The sequence below is a fragment of the Chrysochloris asiatica genome, unplaced genomic scaffold (assembly GCF_000296735.1).
Source record: "Chrysochloris asiatica unplaced genomic scaffold, ChrAsi1.0 scaffold00108, whole genome shotgun sequence".
Classification (NCBI taxonomy): domain Eukaryota; kingdom Metazoa; phylum Chordata; class Mammalia; order Afrosoricida; family Chrysochloridae; genus Chrysochloris; species Chrysochloris asiatica.
Genome location: NW_006408626.1, coordinates 10,110,991 through 10,131,118, shown reverse-complemented (window position 1 = coordinate 10,131,118; position 20,128 = coordinate 10,110,991). Strand labels below are relative to the sequence as shown.

At 34.1% G+C, this 20,128-nt stretch overlaps 1 protein-coding gene across 6 annotated transcripts in view; it reads left to right on the top strand.

Moving 5' to 3' along the window:
* NLGN1 (neuroligin 1) overlaps window positions 1-11,815 on the top strand; it is a 1,317,199-nt gene extending 1,305,384 nt beyond the window's left edge. For 3 of the 6 annotated variants that reach the window (XM_006867714.1, XM_006867711.1, XM_006867715.1), the window contains 3 exons: window positions 2,845-3,030; window positions 7,300-8,089; window positions 8,976-9,798. In XM_006867714.1, the coding sequence (XP_006867776.1) occupies window positions 2,845-3,030; window positions 7,300-8,089; window positions 8,976-9,798 (1,799 nt within the window). Of the gene's footprint in view, window positions 1-2,844; window positions 3,058-7,299; window positions 8,090-8,975 lie in introns of all 6 variants that reach the window. The other 3 variants (XM_006867712.1, XM_006867713.1, XM_006867710.1) reach the window with 3 other exon arrangements.
* The last annotated feature ends 8,313 nt before the right edge of the window (window positions 11,816-20,128 follow it).

Sequence of the window (20,128 nt, the reverse complement as noted above, 5' to 3'; positions counted from 1 at the left end):
TTCAATTACCCATAAATTATTCCTCTTCATGGTGACTCACATAAGCCTCAGGCTGTTCTTCTGATTTTTTTTTTTTTTTTTTTTTTTTTTTTTTTCCTCTAGCATATGAATATTGAGAGATTTTTTTTTTTTCAAGCTCAGTAATGTGGCTTTCCATTGATTCAATTATTTTTCTTTGTCCTCTCAGTGTATTATGTATTATCCGTTTCTGAATTCTTACTATTAACCTTCTGACTTTTTAGTTGCTGTTTTTAGTGTAGTTCCCATTTTCCCTATTATTTTGTCAGTTTGTTTCTTGAGATTTCCCATAGTTTTGTCTATGCTCACAATCTATTAAAGTTGCCTAATTAGCAATCTTGTAAATTCCTCATCAGGGAATTCTGAAAATATTTCTGGTGTTATATTTATGACTGTATATTTTAGTCATTTGTTTGAGTCTTGTAATTGTCTGTTTTCTCTGAGACATTGTCATGTTTATATTTAGTTGATGATTGTATATTGGTGTATTCTCAGGCACTCACCACCAATTCTGGTGGATGTGGTAGAGACTGAAAGTGTGAATGCAGTTAGTTCTCTGTTCACTATTTGTATACCATAGTTCAGGGCTGGTTTACACACCTCCAGAAGCAGGGGCAATATACCAGGTGCCTGATCCTAGGCATTGCAGAGGCTGTGCCAGAGGGGGTGCAACTGGTCACTGTGTTAGCAAGAGAGAGGACTGGTCATGTCCCCATCTACAAGGATGACATGGGAACAAGGGAGAACTGTACTCCCTTGTGACCAAACTCCAGCTTCTTTCTGTGCTTGCAGGTTACTGTATCAACAGGAAACCCAAAAAGCTTAAGATGACCAAACTGTTCCATGCCAGTCCACAGTCTTCCTGTTTTTCTTCTCTCTGACTACTTGTGTTCAACTTCCTCTTCCAGTTTGCACTCAATCCATCTCTCTATTCTATCCTTTGATGCTCAGGGTTCTGCAGTCACCATCTGTACCTGTTTCACTTGGTCGCTCATGTCTTATCGCAAAGGGTCCACTCAGGGTGTCTGTTTATTCTTTTTGCTTCAGACTCTGCATAAATTATTTTTTTATCAAAAAACACATAACCAGTATGTTGATTTTCTACAATGTGTCTGCAGTAGGAAAATAAACCTGAATTTTCTTTTTAATTAGCTCAGTAATTTTGTTGAAGCTTGAAATCAACTAACTCCCTGAGCATAATTAATCAATTTACATGAAATTATTTTCTATAAACTATATGAAAAGTCCATAAAATAATTGATGAACCACTTTTCATTTTTCCATGTATACCAATGTAAAAATAGCATTAATGTTTATTTTGTATGTTTTAATTAACACACTGTAAAAGTTATTAAATCAGCAAAGTGAATGAATTATTACCAAAGTTATATCTTTGATTCTTCCTTCTACTCTAAATTCTATACCTATAAATGTAATATGAACTCTACCACCACAATATATTTTTTTAATTCTTGTTATTTTTCCAATTCTCTTTGCTACTCAGTCTGTTGAAATCTGGTATAACCCCTTCTCTATCCTCATTCTCTCTATTATTCAACATTGGCTTCTCATCATTACCAGATTCACTGTAAAGCAGAGCTCTAAACATTCCAATCAGAGCCCTGGTACTACAGTGGTTAAAGCACTTGAATTCTAACCAAAAGTTCAGTGATGGGAACCCCGCAGATAAAAAATGTGACAATATGTTTCAGTAAAGATGACAGACTTTGATACCTTGTGGGGCAGTTCCACTCTGTTCTATAAGGTCACTCTGTGTTGACTTGACAGCAGGGGGATGTTGGTTGAGTATTCCAGAAACAATAAAAGCCTGAACTTCTCAAAAACTTGTAATTATTTGACATAGTTTGCTAATTGAGCAAATATCTTCAGTTTGATGTTTAAGTGTCCTGTAATGTGAACTTCTGGTGTGGTGCTGTAAGATCAGCACTTGACTGTGAACCACAAGGTCAGCGGTTCAAGACTGCCATCTGTTCCTCAGAAACCCTATCTATATGGTTGCTATGAGTGGGAACTGACTCAATGGCACTTAACAACAACAATATGGTCCCAAATTATATCTATCACAGTAGTTTTTTGTTTTCTTAAACATAAACCTTGAATGCAGCTATCACACTAGGCTACTAAACAGAAGGTTGGAGGTTTGAGTCCACTCAGAGGCACCTAGGAGGAAAGGACAAACAATCTACTTCTGAAAAAATTATCCATTGACCATGAGTTGGAATCAACTCCACAGAAACTTTTGTTTCTTTTATTTTTATTTTTATTAATAATAAAACTGTATATGCATATAGATGAAACATTTTGCATATAGTTATGTGGAATTTATAAAACCTTTTTCACACTTCTTAGAAAGAACCCACTTTATACTCTCACATCCCACAACCCTACTACACATACCTTGAGTTCCTGTTAGATCATGAGCAACTTGAGGAATGACGCATTATTTTATGGAAAATGCACACATTCTCATGTATCCCATGATAATAACCAAATGTCTCCATCAAAAAATAGGGCCTCTCTAATGACTCCTTTGAGGTCTTTCAGAATGTTTTTATTCCCTTTATCTGCCCCCTGTCATAGCATTTGTACCTGTTACAGGGGAAGTTAATGTTCATTTTTTCAGTTTCTAGTCCTAAAACTTTAGTTGTTCATAAGTAACTTATTGTATTCTGACTTTTACACAAGAAAATGAACTATACTCATCTTGGTTAGCATAGGCTTTAATGATATTTAAACTTGATGTTTGTTTGATTCCTGTGAAATCAGAAGGATATTCTAATTGTCTTCTCTCTTTATATTTTTCAGGTTTCTTAAGTACAGGGGATCAGGCTGCAAAAGGAAACTATGGACTCTTGGATCTCATACAGGCTTTAAGATGGACTAGTGAGAACATTGGATTCTTTGGTGGTGACCCCTTAAGAATCACTGTTTTTGGATCTGGCGCTGGGGGCTCATGTGTTAATCTGCTGACTTTATCCCATTATTCTGAAGGTAACCGTTGGAGCAATTCAACCAAAGGTATTATGCAGGTTGCAAATTTTGACAATTTTGGTGTCTGCATGCCACCACTACCAGTAGTATGTGATGCTCTGTATATATTTCTCTGTATGAACTGAGTATTAGGCTGAACTCATTTACTCTTAAAAACTATGTTTCTTCTACTTTTCTGTGCATGTTTAAATTTTTGTCAGACTCTTCTTTGTCTCCTGTGAAGGTTGATAAGGATGCTCTTTTAAGCAGAATCAGAATAGTTGGAATTATTGTTGCTTTCCTTGCCTCCAAAGGAACCATGGTGGGACGTGGTTGAGTGCTCTGCTGCTAACCAATCTGTCAGTGATTTGAACTCACCAATTCTGCCACAAAAGAAAAGATGTGGCAAATTGCTTCTATAGGAAACTTTATGGGGCAGTTCTACTCTGTTCTGTTGGGTTGCTAGGAGTTAGAATCAATTTGACAGCAACAAGTTTGGGCATTGTGTTGCTGAGGGATTTTGTATGTGTGTATTTTAAGAGGGGAGTTCTCCAAAGAGTGATTCTTGTGTAAATCAGATAAAGATACTCACAATTCAGTCATCTCTCTTTATTCAGTAGCTAAAATCAAAGATAGGATTTTTTTTTTTTAAATATAGGGATTGTATATAATCTGTTTTCAAGAAATAGACTTTTAAAATTGTTTATTAATATTAAGATAATGATGATGTTGTATGTTATTTTGTCTGGTAAAATGTGATTTTCACTTGTTGTCTGAGTAGAGAATGGATGTTTGATTATTCTGCATGCATGATCCAAAATTGTCAAAGCACTGAAGTCAGTAGTAGAGCTTTTGATTTAACAAGAAAAATGCATTCAATTCTGTGCTTTTTCTGTTTTCAACTTCAAAAGTCTAATTCCCTCCACTCCCAAAGCTTGACAAAGCAGTGTGGAGCACAGAGGTTGCTTAAATTCATGAAATATTTTTATGTCTCTATTTTCTGGCCTGACACCCTTTTCCTAAAGTATCTGCCTAAGAGTCATAATGATGGTTTATATAGATTTCCACTTTACCATAAATGTAGTCACCTGTATAACCACATTATTGGTTTTAACATCCATGAGAACAGAAATGTGTTTTTGGGATAAGTCTGCAAAAGCAAAAAATTTCACTTAATTATTTGTGCATAATGGATAGGAAGATAAAGAATATATGTCAACATAAACCAACTAATTTATTCTATTAGATATAATTCTAAAGTATCTTAATTTATAAAACGGAATCTTCTAAAATGAACAACAGGCATAGAATATTTGACTTTGTTATCAAATTCATATTAATATGAATTTTTCAAAAGAATAGTCAGTCAGTAAATTGTAATATATATTAAAGAATCATGTACTATTATAGACTCAATTTATTGACATAGCTTATATAATATCTCATTTATATTGGTGGAGTTCTAACCAAGATGAAAAATATGACAGATACTAACATTTCTAGTTGCATAGGAATTTTGGTGGCTTATTTTTGAATGACAACTTTTTTTAAATTAAGCAAATTAGACTGTTCTAGCCTTTATTGTTGTTGTAAGTTGCCATTGAGTCTATACTGACTCATAGCAACCCTATGCACAACAGAATGAAACACTGCCAGGTCCTGGGCTAACTTCACAATTGTTGCCATGCTTGAGCCTATTGATGCTGCTACATTGCCAATCCATCTTGTTGAAGGTCTTCTTCTTTTTCTCTGACCTTCTGCCTTACCAAACATGGTATCCCTCTCCAGTGACTGGTCCCTCTTAACAATATGTCCAAAGTATGAGAGATAAAGTCTGGCCATCCTGGTCTCCAAGAAGCACTCTGGCTGTAGTTCTTCCAACATACATCTGTTTGTTCTTTTGGCAGCCCATGGTACTTTCAATATTCTCCTCCAACACCATAACTCAAGTCCTGCAATTCTTCTACGATCTTCCTTATTCACTGTCCAACTATTGCATTCATTGTTGTTGAAAATACCATGGCTTGGGTCAGGCATACCTTAGTCCTGAAGCCTCAGGACTATAAAAATGTCAGTACTTAGCTATCTAACATTAGATAACCTGTACAGATTTCTCGGGATCATCTGATCTCAAATGTTATTTCTTTCTACTTCATTCTAAATATAAATTAATAATGGTAGCAAAGTTCATTTCTGCCATTATTTAAACTAAAAAAATTACTGCCGATAAGTTGGTTCTAACTCACAGTGACTATTCATTGGACAAAGAAATAAATTTGTTAGTTCATCACTGTTAGCATTAATAGTCATCAACTTATAGTATTGTAAACAGTGGCAAATGGTTCCACAAGCAGTTGAAAACATAACATTTGATTATACTTTTCAGTGACATCTGTCTATCCCTTGTCAGAGACGACATGGACATATAGTTGGTTCAGTCCTAAGCCTATCTCTTCAGATGGATCTATTTGATTTAACCCAGAGATGCTGTAGAGATTTCTTGGAATCAGTATGATAATTCCATGTCTCCAAAGCAGACATACACTTAGAAGGTTATAAATTCTACACAAAGGGCTACAGGGAAAGTCAGGCCTTTATCTACCATAGGTCAGCCATATCTTACACACACATAACAAGCAACCCTCACTAATGAAAAGATGAGTGACTTTTCCAATGTCATCTAGATGGCATATTTTAGGGTACATTTTATATGATATGCATATGTGGCTCCTTGAAAACCCTATACAAGGTCTCTGTGAGTTGGAACCAATGTGACATCACTTAAAAACAGACAAGCAAAAAAGCATATCCCCTAAATCTTACATATAATCTGTACGATTGTTCAAATTATATGCATTTCTATGGTTTGCTACAGCATACTTTGCTTCAGCAAACAAAAATATATTCATAAATACTTCAGAAAATTAAAATAAATTTAGACTAGTATAATTTAGATTTTGCATACCTTTACCATTATCTACTGTCATGATGGAGTCCTGGTGTGGCACTATAGGGTCAGCATTGGACTGCTAACCACAAAGTTGGTGGTTCAAACTTACCAGCCAGCCCTTGGAAACCCTATACAGGGTCACTATGAATTGGAACTGACTCAGTGGCATTTAACAACAACAACAAGATCATGATACAGATACATTAATTAAATATTCACTGTTTGGAGAAAAGTCTTAAACTTTGTTTCTAACTCAGAAACTGCTTTAGCATGTTTTTTAGAGCTCTTCTCTCATTTACACATGTGAATTTTCAAGCATGTGTATAAATAGTTGTACCGCATGACTGTATTTGGAGATGGATAATAAATATATGTTATTAAAAGAAAATAGCTAAATATATATTTTAAACAAGAATTTTAGTAGAAACCCAACAAGTAAATTAAATGCATTTATAACTTTGAATGACATGGACCTCCTATCAAACTGCATATAGGGCCCTGATTTACAATGTTTAAATGCAGTTAAATACAAAGTACTGGGCTGTGTACTTTTGATCCTTTATGATAAAATATAATGCTCCACATTCAATAGAGGAAGATGTTAAATCACCCCCACTAAACCATTCTGCTGATGATTGTTTCTTTAACCTAGTGAAAACACTTCAAATATTATGTCTCCTTCTGAAAGATGTATACTCCGCATACTATGCCTGACATGAGGAACTGGAAAGTGTATGTCTGATGTGTTATTCTGTTTGTGTGTTTTAAGGGCCATCCCCAGTGTATTATCAACAATTCCCCCACCCAACTAGCTATGTGAGCCCTCAACATCTCTTGTTCAAATAATTTTCTTCTAAAAAAAAATCATTAAAAAAAAAAAAATAAAGATATTTTTGAAGGGCAGAAGGTGCAGGCAAATAGAAAACGCCAACAAAGACAATATAGTGACTGATGGAGAGATTTCAAAAGGGAGAAGGTTGGCACTATCTGTCTGGTTGTGATGACTATATAGGTGTGTGAAGAAAATCTTTGGGATTCTTACCTCTAGTATTTACATCTTCTCGTTCTCTCCTTGTTTTTGACCTTCTTAAAAAGCTGCACATTTTGGACCTCCTGAGTCTTGAGGCAGTTGCCACTCAAAGTACAAGTCTTAGATGTAGCTCTCTGACTCATTAAACCCTGGGGATGGCTTTGTGTACTTTCTCTTAAGCAAAAATGTCTCTATATGACTGTTTCTTGAGATACAATTGGGTTTTTATGTTTATGTTTAAAATATCAAAATTGTATTTTATCACAGTATTCAAAGGTCATCTGAAAGTTCTTTGTCATTTTTTTCATAGGACTTTTTCAACGAGCAATAGCTCAAAGTGGAACAGCCCTTTCCAGCTGGGCTGTTAGTTTTCAACCTGCAAAATATGCTAGAATGTTGGCGACAAAAGTTGGTTGCAATGTTTCAGATACAGTAGAGTTAGTGGAATGCCTACAGAAGAAGTCTTATAAAGAACTTGTTGACCAAGATATTCAACCAGCACGATACCATATAGCCTTTGGACCCGTGATTGATGGTGATGTAATACCAGATGATCCCCAGATATTGATGGAACAAGGAGAGTTCCTCAACTATGATATAATGTTAGGAGTTAACCAAGGGGAAGGGTTAAAATTTGTTGAAAATATAGTAGATAGTGATGATGGTATATCAGCTAGTGATTTTGACTTTGCTGTTTCCAATTTTGTTGATAATTTATATGGATATCCTGAAGGCAAAGATGTTTTGAGAGAAACCATTAAATTCATGTATACTGACTGGGCTGACCGTCACAACCCTGAAACCAGAAGGAAGACTTTATTGGCTTTGTTTACGGACCACCAGTGGGTAGCACCTGCTGTAGCTACAGCAGATCTTCACTCAAACTTTGGTTCTCCTACATACTTCTATGCCTTTTACCATCATTGCCAAACAGATCAGGTTCCAGCTTGGGCAGATGCAGCCCATGGAGACGAGGTTCCCTATGTGTTGGGAATCCCTATGATTGGGCCTACAGAGTTGTTTCCTTGCAATTTCTCCAAAAATGATGTGATGCTGAGTGCAGTAGTAATGACATACTGGACCAATTTTGCTAAAACTGGGTATGTACCTAAGGAATAAATTTTTCTTTAACGCTTACTTAAAAATACCTTTGAAAGCAATTTGCCACAGAACTTGTGACCACTCTATGTGCGCCCAATGTTTTAATATCAGAAATATAATAAGTTCCTTCATTCAAAAACAATTCTATACTGTGTTATTTTAAAAAAATCACTGTTTTATTAGTTCTTACTTTTAGACATTTCTTATTTAAGAAAAACTTATGCTCTCCGTGGCATTAGCTGCCAACTTAATATATTACTTTTAAAAGAAGATTGGGTTTTTTAATTATACAAGATTAATTGTTATTGTTGTAAAATAGTAGTAGCATATCTTACAGTGTTTGCCACTGTATAATATCATACACACTTTAATCCTCTCAATTGCTCTGTGCGATAGCCAGGCCAACTACTATCACTTCCAGTTTTACAGAGAAGACACCTGAAATTCTGAAGCCCTCATTTAGATGTTCACATGTCTAATACATGGTAGAACCAGGACTCAAAAAAATCCTTATCTGCTGATTCCAAATCTCAAGTAGTTTCCACTACTTCATGCCACTGTTTACTATGTGGCAACTCTTATGAAAGACCTCTATAAATTTCAAAATGACTATTTAAAGGTTTTTTTAAAATCTGTGGGTAGATAATAGCCCACTTCTAAATGGGTAGAGAGGACCTGAATATAAAGCTTGCCAGTGGTACATTATAACCCGTCAAACAATCCAGGTTCTATATGATTGATTTTTCCAAATTAGCCCAAATTGATGTTGAAACACTATCTAGCTTGTTTATGAGTTGCCCTCCAATAGACTTTAAGCTACTACCATTTTGGTTAAGAAACAGAGTAACTTAATTTTGTTCTTATAGTTTCTTTTTTCTTTCCTAGTGACCCAAATCAACCAGTCCCTCAAGATACAAAATTCATCCATACCAAGCCCAACCGCTTTGAGGAAGTAGCATGGACCAGATATTCCCAGAAAGACCAACTTTATCTCCATATTGGATTAAAACCAAGAGTTAAAGAACATTACAGAGCCCATAAGGTCAACCTCTGGTTGGAGCTGGTACCTCATCTGCATAATCTCAATGACATTTCTCAGTATACCTCGACAACAACTAAAGTGCCATCAACTGACATCACTTTCAGACCAACAAGAAAAAATTCTGTACCTGTCACATCAGCCTTTCCCACAGCCAAGCAGGATGATCCTAAACAACAACCAAGTCCATTTTCAGTAGATCAAAGGGACTACTCAACAGAGCTGAGCGTCACTATTGCAGTTGGAGCATCACTGCTGTTTCTGAACATCTTGGCTTTTGCAGCCCTTTACTACAAAAAGGATAAAAGGAGACATGATGTTCACAGGCGATGCAGCCCTCAGCGCACTACTACCAATGATCTGACCCATGCACAAGAAGAGGAGATCATGTCCCTCCAAATGAAGCACACTGATTTGGATCATGAATGTGAGTCCATCCATCCACATGAGGTGGTTCTTCGGACCGCCTGCCCCCCAGATTACACACTAGCAATGAGGAGGTCACCTGATGATGTTCCCTTAATGACACCCAACACTATTACAATGATTCCAAACACAATACCAGGGATTCAGCCCTTACACACATTCAACACTTTTACTGGAGGACAGAACAATACTCTGCCCCACCCCCACCCTCACCCCCATTCACATTCAACAACAAGGGTATAGCCAGATAAGAGAAACAAACTATTTTTTTTTGATGGATTGCAGTATATGATTACTGAAGATTCCTTGGCTTTCAACCTACAAGACTCTTAATATTTAAATAAGGAGAAATATTATGTGAATATACATATCAAGGATTTTTGGGGGTTTTCAAAATATAAAATGTACATATATACACAAATCAACTTTAAAAATGGATTTCAATTGCTAAAAGCAATTGTTCTGAATGATACTTTTTCATTCACATTCAAGAATTAATTTTTGGAAGATTTAAGTTACATAATGGAATTAGGCATGTGGAACACCAAACAGGAAAGAACTATGTCTGAAATATAAAAAAAATAAAATTAAAAACAACAACAACAACTATGAATATGCACAAGGGACACACCAATGGAATGTCAGATAATTTTCACCCATTTTTATTTGAAGCTGTTTTATTGTGTAGACCATATTTACATATTTGGATAAGTACACAAAGCACCAATGCTGTTAATGGCCTTAGCAGAGGCTCATGCTGAAATTTGCCAGTAAAACAAAGGAGTTTAAAGACTGGCAGGTACAACATTATCACATAAGTGCTGTCAGTATAAAATTGTGGGGATAAAGGAAACTGGATATTTTTAGCACGATGTGCATGATAATTTATATGCTTGGTGGCTGTGCTTCTGATTAAGCTGTAATTAAAATTCTTCTCATCCCATTGGAGTTTTTAATAGAAGCTTCCTCCATCAATTGGCAGAACCTAAAGAAGATATTAAGGGGCAAAAGTAATTACAATAAAATAATTCATAGTAGTTTCAATAATAGAAGGAATTAGTTATTAAAGGTATTTGAAGAAACTGTAGGTGTAGTGGAAAATACTGATATGAACACCAGAAAAAAATCTGTGTTTTTAATGTTCTTTTCATTTCCATCTAAATAATTTATAGAGATATTACCCTAATTGGACATGTACTACAGGATCTATAATTTGCTGTGGTTTTGTTACTTTGTAGTTTTGTTCCTTTGGGAAGGTAAAGTGTGTCCAAAGAGTTAATTTTATGATATGAGGATGCCCCAATACTACCACTCTGATTGCAGATCTCAGTTAATTGATTTACTCATGTTGCATGACAAAATGTTTACTACTAATAATTCAATATAAAGTTATGTCCCCCGCTCACATCACTTAACTTTCTCACTGAGGCTCATTCACTGGAATTTACTCACGTAATCTCAATAGAGTGCAACAGAAATACAGAACTTAGAAGGACAGTCAATACCTGGAAGATTTTAGTCTTACACGTGTGTGCGGTTTTAAAGGAATATTCTGAGACCACAGGAAACTCTTCATCCCCTTGTTCTTTACCAGTAACAGTATATCACAGACCTTTCCAAATGTTTGTATATGTAATCAGATGTACATTTATATTAAAAACAAATTGAGATGGACTTAAAGAGCACATCCCTGATAAATACTTTCTCTCTTACCTGTATTATATTTCTATTAGACTAAAGTTATGTGATTTTTTTTTACATTTTTTCAGATGACTAGCAATTTTGATAGTTTGTAAGATAATGCAAAGAACTTTCTCTGACAAACTAACTGCAGTAACAGAAGCCTTTCTTTTCAGTTACTCTTTTTCAAGAATGAAAGATTATTATACAAAAAAAAAAATTGTATACTACTTGATGGAAACAACTTTGTACATCTTGGCCATGTCGCTGGCTATTGCGTGAAATAAAGATAATCTGGATAATGACTATTAGTCCAATGCTAAGAGACATGATCTTTGCTCATTAAAGAGCTAAAATGTTTATTGCTGTTCTGTCTTTTATTTAAAAAAAAAAAAAAAAAAAAAGGGGGGTGAAGAAAGAAATATGACTGTCTCAGAGTCATTTTTCTAGACCAGACATGTTTTTGAAGACATGTAGGTGACTTCTACAGAAAACACAACTACATATTTAAAGGCAAGTCCCCTCTGAAATGATGCCTGATGAATAACATGATAAATCTAAAAGCCCCAGGAACTCATGATTAATATTAGTTTTGTATTTTTAGGTACCTATTATGTGAAGATGCTGTAGAAATAAAATGTGCCAGTTGTTTCAGTTCGAAACACAGATTCTAATTCCAATCATCAAGGAAAAGGTCAATTGGAAGTAAACATTTAGGTTTGTAATATAAGGGTAATTAAACTATCATGAAGTAATGGAAAGATATCTTTCTGAGATGTTTTAAAAGTGCTGAGCAAGACATTAAACTGACACTAGAGGTTGAAAACCTAGTTCAAGAAATATCTTTGCTTATAATTCCCCTTAATGAGAATATTATCTGTTAGTACTGTGTAGATAGTGCTCCACCATTTAAAAAAAAAAAAGAAAGAAAAATTCTGTTAGAAAAAAGTCTTCAAAACCCAATGTGGTCTTCATTCAGTTTTTGCCTGATGTGGTTATGGTTTTAGACACTGAACTAGCAATGTAAAACAATAAAAAAAAAAATACTGTTTAATCAGAAAACTGTATTTTACTACATTGAACAAATGATAAAAAAGCAGGAATAGAAATAACAACAAAATATATGAATATGTTTCATGTGCGTTACTTCACTTGGCAAGACCAGATATTCTATGACATTTTAATGATGGTCATATTTATGTCTATCTACCCATTGTTTGCCCTATATTTGTCTATCAATCATTTGACACCATACTGATACCTGCTTTATATTAATTTACGGAAATGATTTAGGAAAATAGCATGGCCCTATTCTTTCTAAATTAATTTCTGTAACCTGGTAGGATAAATTTTGTGAATGATAAATCAGTCTAGGTTTTACTACTGTTTTCAAGTCATGTGATGAAGTTATTGTGAATGAAGTGTTCGTTGCTAGTCTTATCATTACAGCAGCTAGTTCTCTGAATGTAATATAATATTCCATATTGAACATGACATTGAGAACTGTTTTTAAAGCTGAAACATAATATTTAAATGTGAGAAATATTTTGAATATTGTTAGTAAATTTTAACCAGTATGTTGAGGATGTATTTGTTTAGATAATAATTTCCTTTAGAAAAAAAGAAAATCAGATATCATGAATAATATTTTTGGCCTTGTTTATTAATTCACATTTCCTTTCTGGGTTTAAATTGCAAATAGCAAAAGCTGCTTGGAATTTATACAAACACTAAGCCAAAAAACAAAAAGAGATTTTATTTTAAATTGCTATGATATAACATTATAGTCACATGTTTATCAACAGATTCATGTTGTTTTACTGTATAAAATTAGAAATACAAAAGTGACAGATTTCATAGTCTTAAATTTCTTTTGAACATGTTGACGCTGAACAAAATCTAGTACAGATAAATCATATGGTTCATCATTCAATTTTATGCAAATTGGAACTTCCTTTGCTAACACATTAAAAAGATCATATTTGAATTTGGAGAGTTCAAGCACGAAAATCTGGATAAAGCATAGATTCTTCCTTTCCTCATTTCCAATAGAAAATTTGGTTATCGTAATACTTTAATTCAGACTCTTTGATTTGTACAACGTGAAACTAGCAACAAAACTTTTTTCTAAAAACAAACTAGACAACCAGATAGTTCAAAGGGTTAAACAGAATGCCACTAATTTTCTTATAGAAAAGAAATGTCAGTGCATAATTTTTGTATGTCTATAGCATATTGTTCTGTAGCTATTTCACCTGTTGGTCTACTTGTACTGACACATCTGAAGATCATGAAGTAATGCAGAGACTTGACAAACCTGTTCCAGCTTTAAAGACGCCGCTATGGATAATTTAGTGGAATTTTTTTTTTTTTTTTCCCCTTTGGCAAGTTTTACTCAAGTATTTTCATAGGACAAAATGATAAATGGAATTCTTAGGAAACTGTAAAACACTATGGCAGTCCTTTGATGTTAGTAATTTTGTTTTCTTCAGTGTTATTGGTTCAAAGTACTGGCCTTTTCCTTCATTTCCAGTAATTAGTTGCTATAGACTATCACATTTTAATGTAAGTGAAAATTAGATAATTTGGTTATACTTGTGAAAACATGCTGCCAAATAAATTCAATTAATGGGCACTTCCCTGCTGAGATTTTTGTTATCATTCACTTAATTATCTTGTCAAACTTTTCTGTTACAACCATTGTCTTGACTTTTTAGTCAATAAACTAAGAGAATTTCTCCAACAGCCTTATACCTCTCCTGCACTTGATATGATAAGAACATACACTTCAGATTTCCATCAGAGATCTCTAAAGAAATTTCCTACTGATATGAAACATTTGGTGGACAACTTGATTCTTTTTCATAAGCATTCTTATTTGATTTCATTCTGGAGCTTTGCTTTATTTGTTTTCAGGCCAAAAATCAATTATATTTGTTAATACCTGTGAAGAATACAGACTGGAATAACCGTGTACAGACCTTAAGTGCCTTTGTTACTGGGGTTTCATTTATAAAGCTTTATCATTATGATTTCTTTTTTTAATTTGCAGATTCTGATGATTCAATTTAAAATGTGCAGTAGGATAACCATGTCATAAGTTGCCATTTTGTTTAGGAAAATCTTTTCTTGCATTAATATGATTTTTATGTGATATCAAATGGGCTGAAATAACTTCTGGAAATGACCAAATGAGGCAAAATGGTAAATAATTATTTAATGGTGCTTACATATAGAAACAAAGCCCTAAAATATTTTATATGTTTGCCAAGTATGTAAGTTTAACTGAAAAGGAATTTCAAGTAGTTAAGGACAAGCATTTACTAGATAGGTATATATATTGTCTAGTTAGCGATTATATAAACTATATACTATATGCCCCATACACTGTTTGATACATAGAATATTCTTGATGGCCCCTTCATACTCATATATTTTTTAATGATATTGTGTATCTTCCTATAATTGTACTGATGTGACAGAATTTAGTCCTCTGGAGAAAGTCAAGCCAAAGTGATAACATTTTTGTGTTCAAACTAATAACAGTTAAAGCTTTAAATAAACTTGTAAAGGTACAGTAACAAAAACTTAGCAGACGAAACTTTAAAAAGGAAATATTTTTAAATGCCATTTTCAGAGTTGATATCTACATTAGATGGTACATTTAAAAGGTTTTAGTGTTTTTGGTTTAGCCTTTCTCCTCACTAATATTATTTAGTCAGTTAATTGGACGTATGTCACAGATTTTGTAAACAACAACAACAACAAAACCCGTTGGGTAGTCACGATTCAATTTGTGTTTGGGTATCCATGGCTTTCATTGAAAAACACATTTTATTATCATGAATAAATATTACAATATTTTTCAAGTTGTGTTAACTTTTTAAATTCAGAAATAATTTCTTTCATGTTTGACACACAGGAAAATATTGCCAAGATAATTTCTTTGCAACTTGTTGTGTTACTCCCATCTATAGTAGACAGTTCTAATTTGATGGAAGCAATTATATTTTATGGTCTATTAACCAGTTAGTGATTGCAGGAAAAGAATCTAGAGAAGAAACTTTGGAAGAATGGACATAGTTGTTATACTGCTTATCAGAAATGAGAGGAAAGAAGAACCAAGAAAGGAGGGAGGAGAAAAGAAGGTAAACTTGATTTTAAATTAATAATCTTTTGCCTCCAAATAGTTTTTTTTTTAATATAGAGGTAAGCAAAAAAAAAAAGTTCAAGACTGCCAGTGCGGTAGACTGGCACAGTGGCAGTAGCAACAGACTCAAGCGTAACAATTGTGAAGCTGGCTCAGGACTGGACAGTATTTCGTTCTGCTGTACATAGGGTCACTGTGAGTCAGAATTAACCTCACTGCACTTAACCACTATAAATTAAAGAATCAGCACTGCTTTGCAGGTCTCTGTAATATATAGTTATCAGTACCCAATAAAACAAACAATTCAGTATTCTAAGACATTCATTTTCCATGAAAATCCTTTGGATGTTTTGTAAGATTTAGTTTTGTTTAATATGATTACATTATTTACAATATATTTATACTTCTGTGCAGGTTACAGATGTTGTATCTTAGTTCCAGTACGAGTTCCATGTTTTTGTTGTTGTTAAGTGCCATGGAGTCAATTCTGACACTTGATCCTGTACAGTATCCTCTAGGCTTTAAAACTACACTGGAGCAGAAAGCCATATCTTTCTCCTGTGGAGCAGCTGGGGAACTCAACAACGGTTCCTGTGGTTCACAATCCAGTGCTTAGTGTATGGCATCGTCACACTCCCCAAAAGTTCCACTGTTGTTAAGTGCCGTCGAGTTGGTCCCAACCCATAGCGACCTTGTATAGGGTTTCCTAGGAGAAGTGGTGAGCTTGAACCTCTGACCTTGTGGTTCCATAGACAAGGTTAAGTCAAAAGTATTGCTACAAAACCATAGAACTCTTTATTAAGGAAAAATATCAAATGTGAAGCTATTGTTTCTCAATACAGTCTCCAACTAGGTCTATACACTTCTAAAAGTGGTCTTTCCATTTCTCTAACTCTTCTCCAAACAATTCTGCTTTCTTCAATAACTATGTCAAAGTAACAGCAATCAAATCATGTTCCTTTTCAATGTTTTTTTTTTTTTTTTTTTTTTTTTTAGTTTGGGAAACAAAATGGCATCTGAGATCCAGGTTGTAGGGTGCATAGGGTAAGGTTTCCTAGTGAAATTATCATAGGGCACCCCTTCTTACACTGAAAAATGAACAGGTGCGTTGTCAGAATGTAAAACAAAAAATAAGTCCTCAGCGCAACTTTACTGGCTTTTTCTTACCAATGAAGTTTTAAATTTCTTAAAATTGTAATCATCTTCATAATAAGTCCCCATGATCATTCTGCGTCCTTTGAGAAAAACTATCAAGGTTGCACTTTTGAAATTCCCAAAACCAAGTTCCATAACAGTCTGATCTAAATTCTCTGCCTTCTTCCATTGCTGATTTTGCCTTCTTCGGTTGTGTGGATTTGTATGGAAAGTCTTAAACAACATTTTAATTAAATGATACCATGAGAATTAGCTTCCTGCTTTCCTCATGCCAGTTAGAAGCTAATGAACAGCAACCAAGCCATGAGAGAAATTATGGTTACTCTCTTAATACCACCCTAGTGCCAGATGATATGCTTAGTGTTACATACAGAGTTCAACTCTATGATTCACCCATTAACACGCAACTATTGTCGAATTTGCGATAGGTTCAAACACTTAGGTAGAAATACCTACTATACTGCCTTATCATGGAACATCACTGTAAACCTGGCATTCTAAAACAGCTGGCAATATATTGGATAATCTGCATTCCCTACCTTATATGGATATACTGTTCTATTTTTTTCCTTTGAGATTTCTAAAGACAAATGTCTTCATAGCCTGTCTGTTTTCAAATGAGTGAAGATAGCTATCTTAATCTCCATAAATTGATTTATCCTAAAAACCAAAAAATCTCATTTCAATACAGAATAACTTAGTCTTTTCACCATGCTTGCCACTGTTCTTCCAAAATACGTTCATGACAAGGTTACTTAGGTCACTGATCGCTAGAGCTCTGCGTAGTATATACTTTAGGTACAGGTTGATTTCTGCCTAATAAATTACTACAATCAACTTTCTAATTTCACAAACTGTATTTTAATACAGTTTATGATAGTACAGGGGGCTTCCAATCATTTGTGGAAAGATTCCATTATCTTTTAGTTCCATTCTTCCATCAACTTTTTGAATCTTCCTCCTATTATCATCTATGATGTCCATTGTTGCTGGTGTTGTTAAGGGCTGTTGAGTCAGTTTTGATCCATAGAGATCCTGTGTAGGGTTTCCAAGGAGTAGCTAGTGAGCTTGAACCACCAGCCTTGCGGTTCAAACCAACTTTGCAGTCCAGCACACTAACCTACAGTTTGAATCTTCTTCCTATTATCATCTATGATGTCCATTGTTGCTGGTGTTGTTAAGGGCTGTTGAGTCAGTTTTGATCCATAGAGACCCTGTGTAGGGTTTCCAAGGAGTAGCTAGTGAGCTTGAACCACCAACCTTGCGGTTCAAACCAACTTTGCAGTCCAGCACACTAACCTACAGTGCCACACCAGGACTCCATACCACACTGGTAATTAAGCTTGAGACCTATGATCCCAAGAAAACCCCTTAAAATATCTATAAATGCTATTATTAAGCAAATTCTGCCTACCAGTTGTTTTTGGCCTTTTGACTTTGGCTCCATGTTCAGGAAACTAAACATTTTTCAATTCTATCTCATTAGAATAACATTACTCCATCCTATAAAGACTGTTCTGTATTTCTCATCATAATGAATTCTAAATAATTTGATAAACATCTTTTCTTTAGCCAAATTATTAGCAAAAATGCTATGCAGAATTGGGTTGAGGGCAAAGCTCTGGAGTAATAAGGAGAATAATTATTGACCTTTATTGTCCCAGGCTCTGTAATAACGTCTACATAAAGGGCTACCTATCTATTTATATGCACAATTTAAAATCTTGTTAAACAATGCATTTGGATTTGACGTTGGAGAAGAATATTGAACGACATTAACTCATGTATATATATAAAGACTGTCAGAAGAGCAAACAAATCTGTGTTGGACTTATAATGACACTAAGGTTTCCAAGGAGAGGCTTGTGGATTTGAACTTCCAACCTTGTGCATTATCCTGCAGTGTCACACCTGGACTCCTCTAGGATATTGAATTTGCTGTTGTTGTCAATGGTGGTGGTGGTTAGATGCCATGGAGTTGGTTCCGACTCATAGTGACACTGTATAATAGATACTTTCAAATTTTTATGAGAGAATTATGATAAATCTAGAAATTTATATCTAGACAAAACATTAGAGCAGTTGGTCAGTCCTACAAGACAGAGGATTCTACTAACAGAGAGTCCAATTCAGGGAAGAGGTCAAGAGAAACCCCAAGATCATTGCATAGGAGGCTAGAAAATAAATAGTTCTGCTTTAAGTGGGAAGCTCAGGAGCCCTAGGAGGATTGTTTCTGGGAAATAAAAATAAATGAAATGAAATGAGAGTCTAACGCAATCATGTGGTAGAAAAGAGTTATTTGTATGTATTTTACTTTTTTTTGCTAAATTTGTGGAGAATAATTCCAGGATGTAGAGGACTAAGCAGTAAACAAATAGGATAGCAATTGTTAAGGAGAAGCAAAACAAAAAATACAGTAATAAATGTAGTTTAGTCCTTGAATATATATTATCCATACAAGAAGTAGAAATGAAAAGGCTAGATCTAAGGATATTTTACTTTTTTTTTTTTTTTTTTACAATTGCCTGACTGTCAAAGATGATATACAAAGTTGTATTACTACCAACCATAATTGAGGGCGCCTGCTTCTCTACACTTTATCCAAAAACATAATTATCACATTTTTATCTCTGTCATTTTTAATATGGTATGTCTTTATTAACTGTATTTTCAAATTGAGGCAAAGCATCTTTTTCTAAATGATTATAAGGCACTATATTTCGAATTATACTAAATTGCCATTTCCTTTGTTTATATTTTATTTGGTTATTAATCACTTCTTTTGCAATTATCAGAGCTCTCTCTAGATAAATAAACTCAGTATGTTTTGTCATGTGTATTGTAAATAATTTTACTCAGATTTTCTTTAAATTTTACATTATTTTTGTGCTATGCCGAAGTATTTGCCTTTTATTATTCATATGTATTAATATTTTCTTTGTCTTCTGGGTTTTATGTCTTACTAAGAACAATCTTTCTAATAAAAAAAAATCATTCATTTCTTCTTTATTTACAGTTTTATTAATTATAGTAATATCTTTGATCCATCTAAAATATATATTAGCATAAGAATTAAGGAGGGAATTTGAGATTATTTATTTCCTAACAAATCAAGAGTTGAATACAATTTGGACCCAAGAAAAATGGATTGTGTTTTTTGTAAAATTTCTCTTTTCAGTCACTAAAATCAACAAGAACAAAATGCTAACCAAACTATTTTGGGGTTGTTACTAACTCTGCCTATCTTCTTACATGCCTATGACACTGTTTTTCTTGTATATGACATTCTACTTCCAAATTCTATACTATGCCAAGGAATTCAAAGACTGCCCAGCTATTGAAGGCCCTCTGATTTGTGATCCTAACCTGCAATTGTCTGTTTTCATGAAGTTTTGGATTATAAAGTACTTTCACATAGGAAGATATTTTTATTGTTTAAACTGTCACTCAATTCTAAAATAACCCAAGAATAACATGTGTGCTGAGCCATATAATCAAAATAAAACCAATAGTAACAAAAGAACTATAATGAGTAAATGCTTGATATAAGCAAGAGCAATAACTACAATGTTGTTGTTGTTGTTAAGT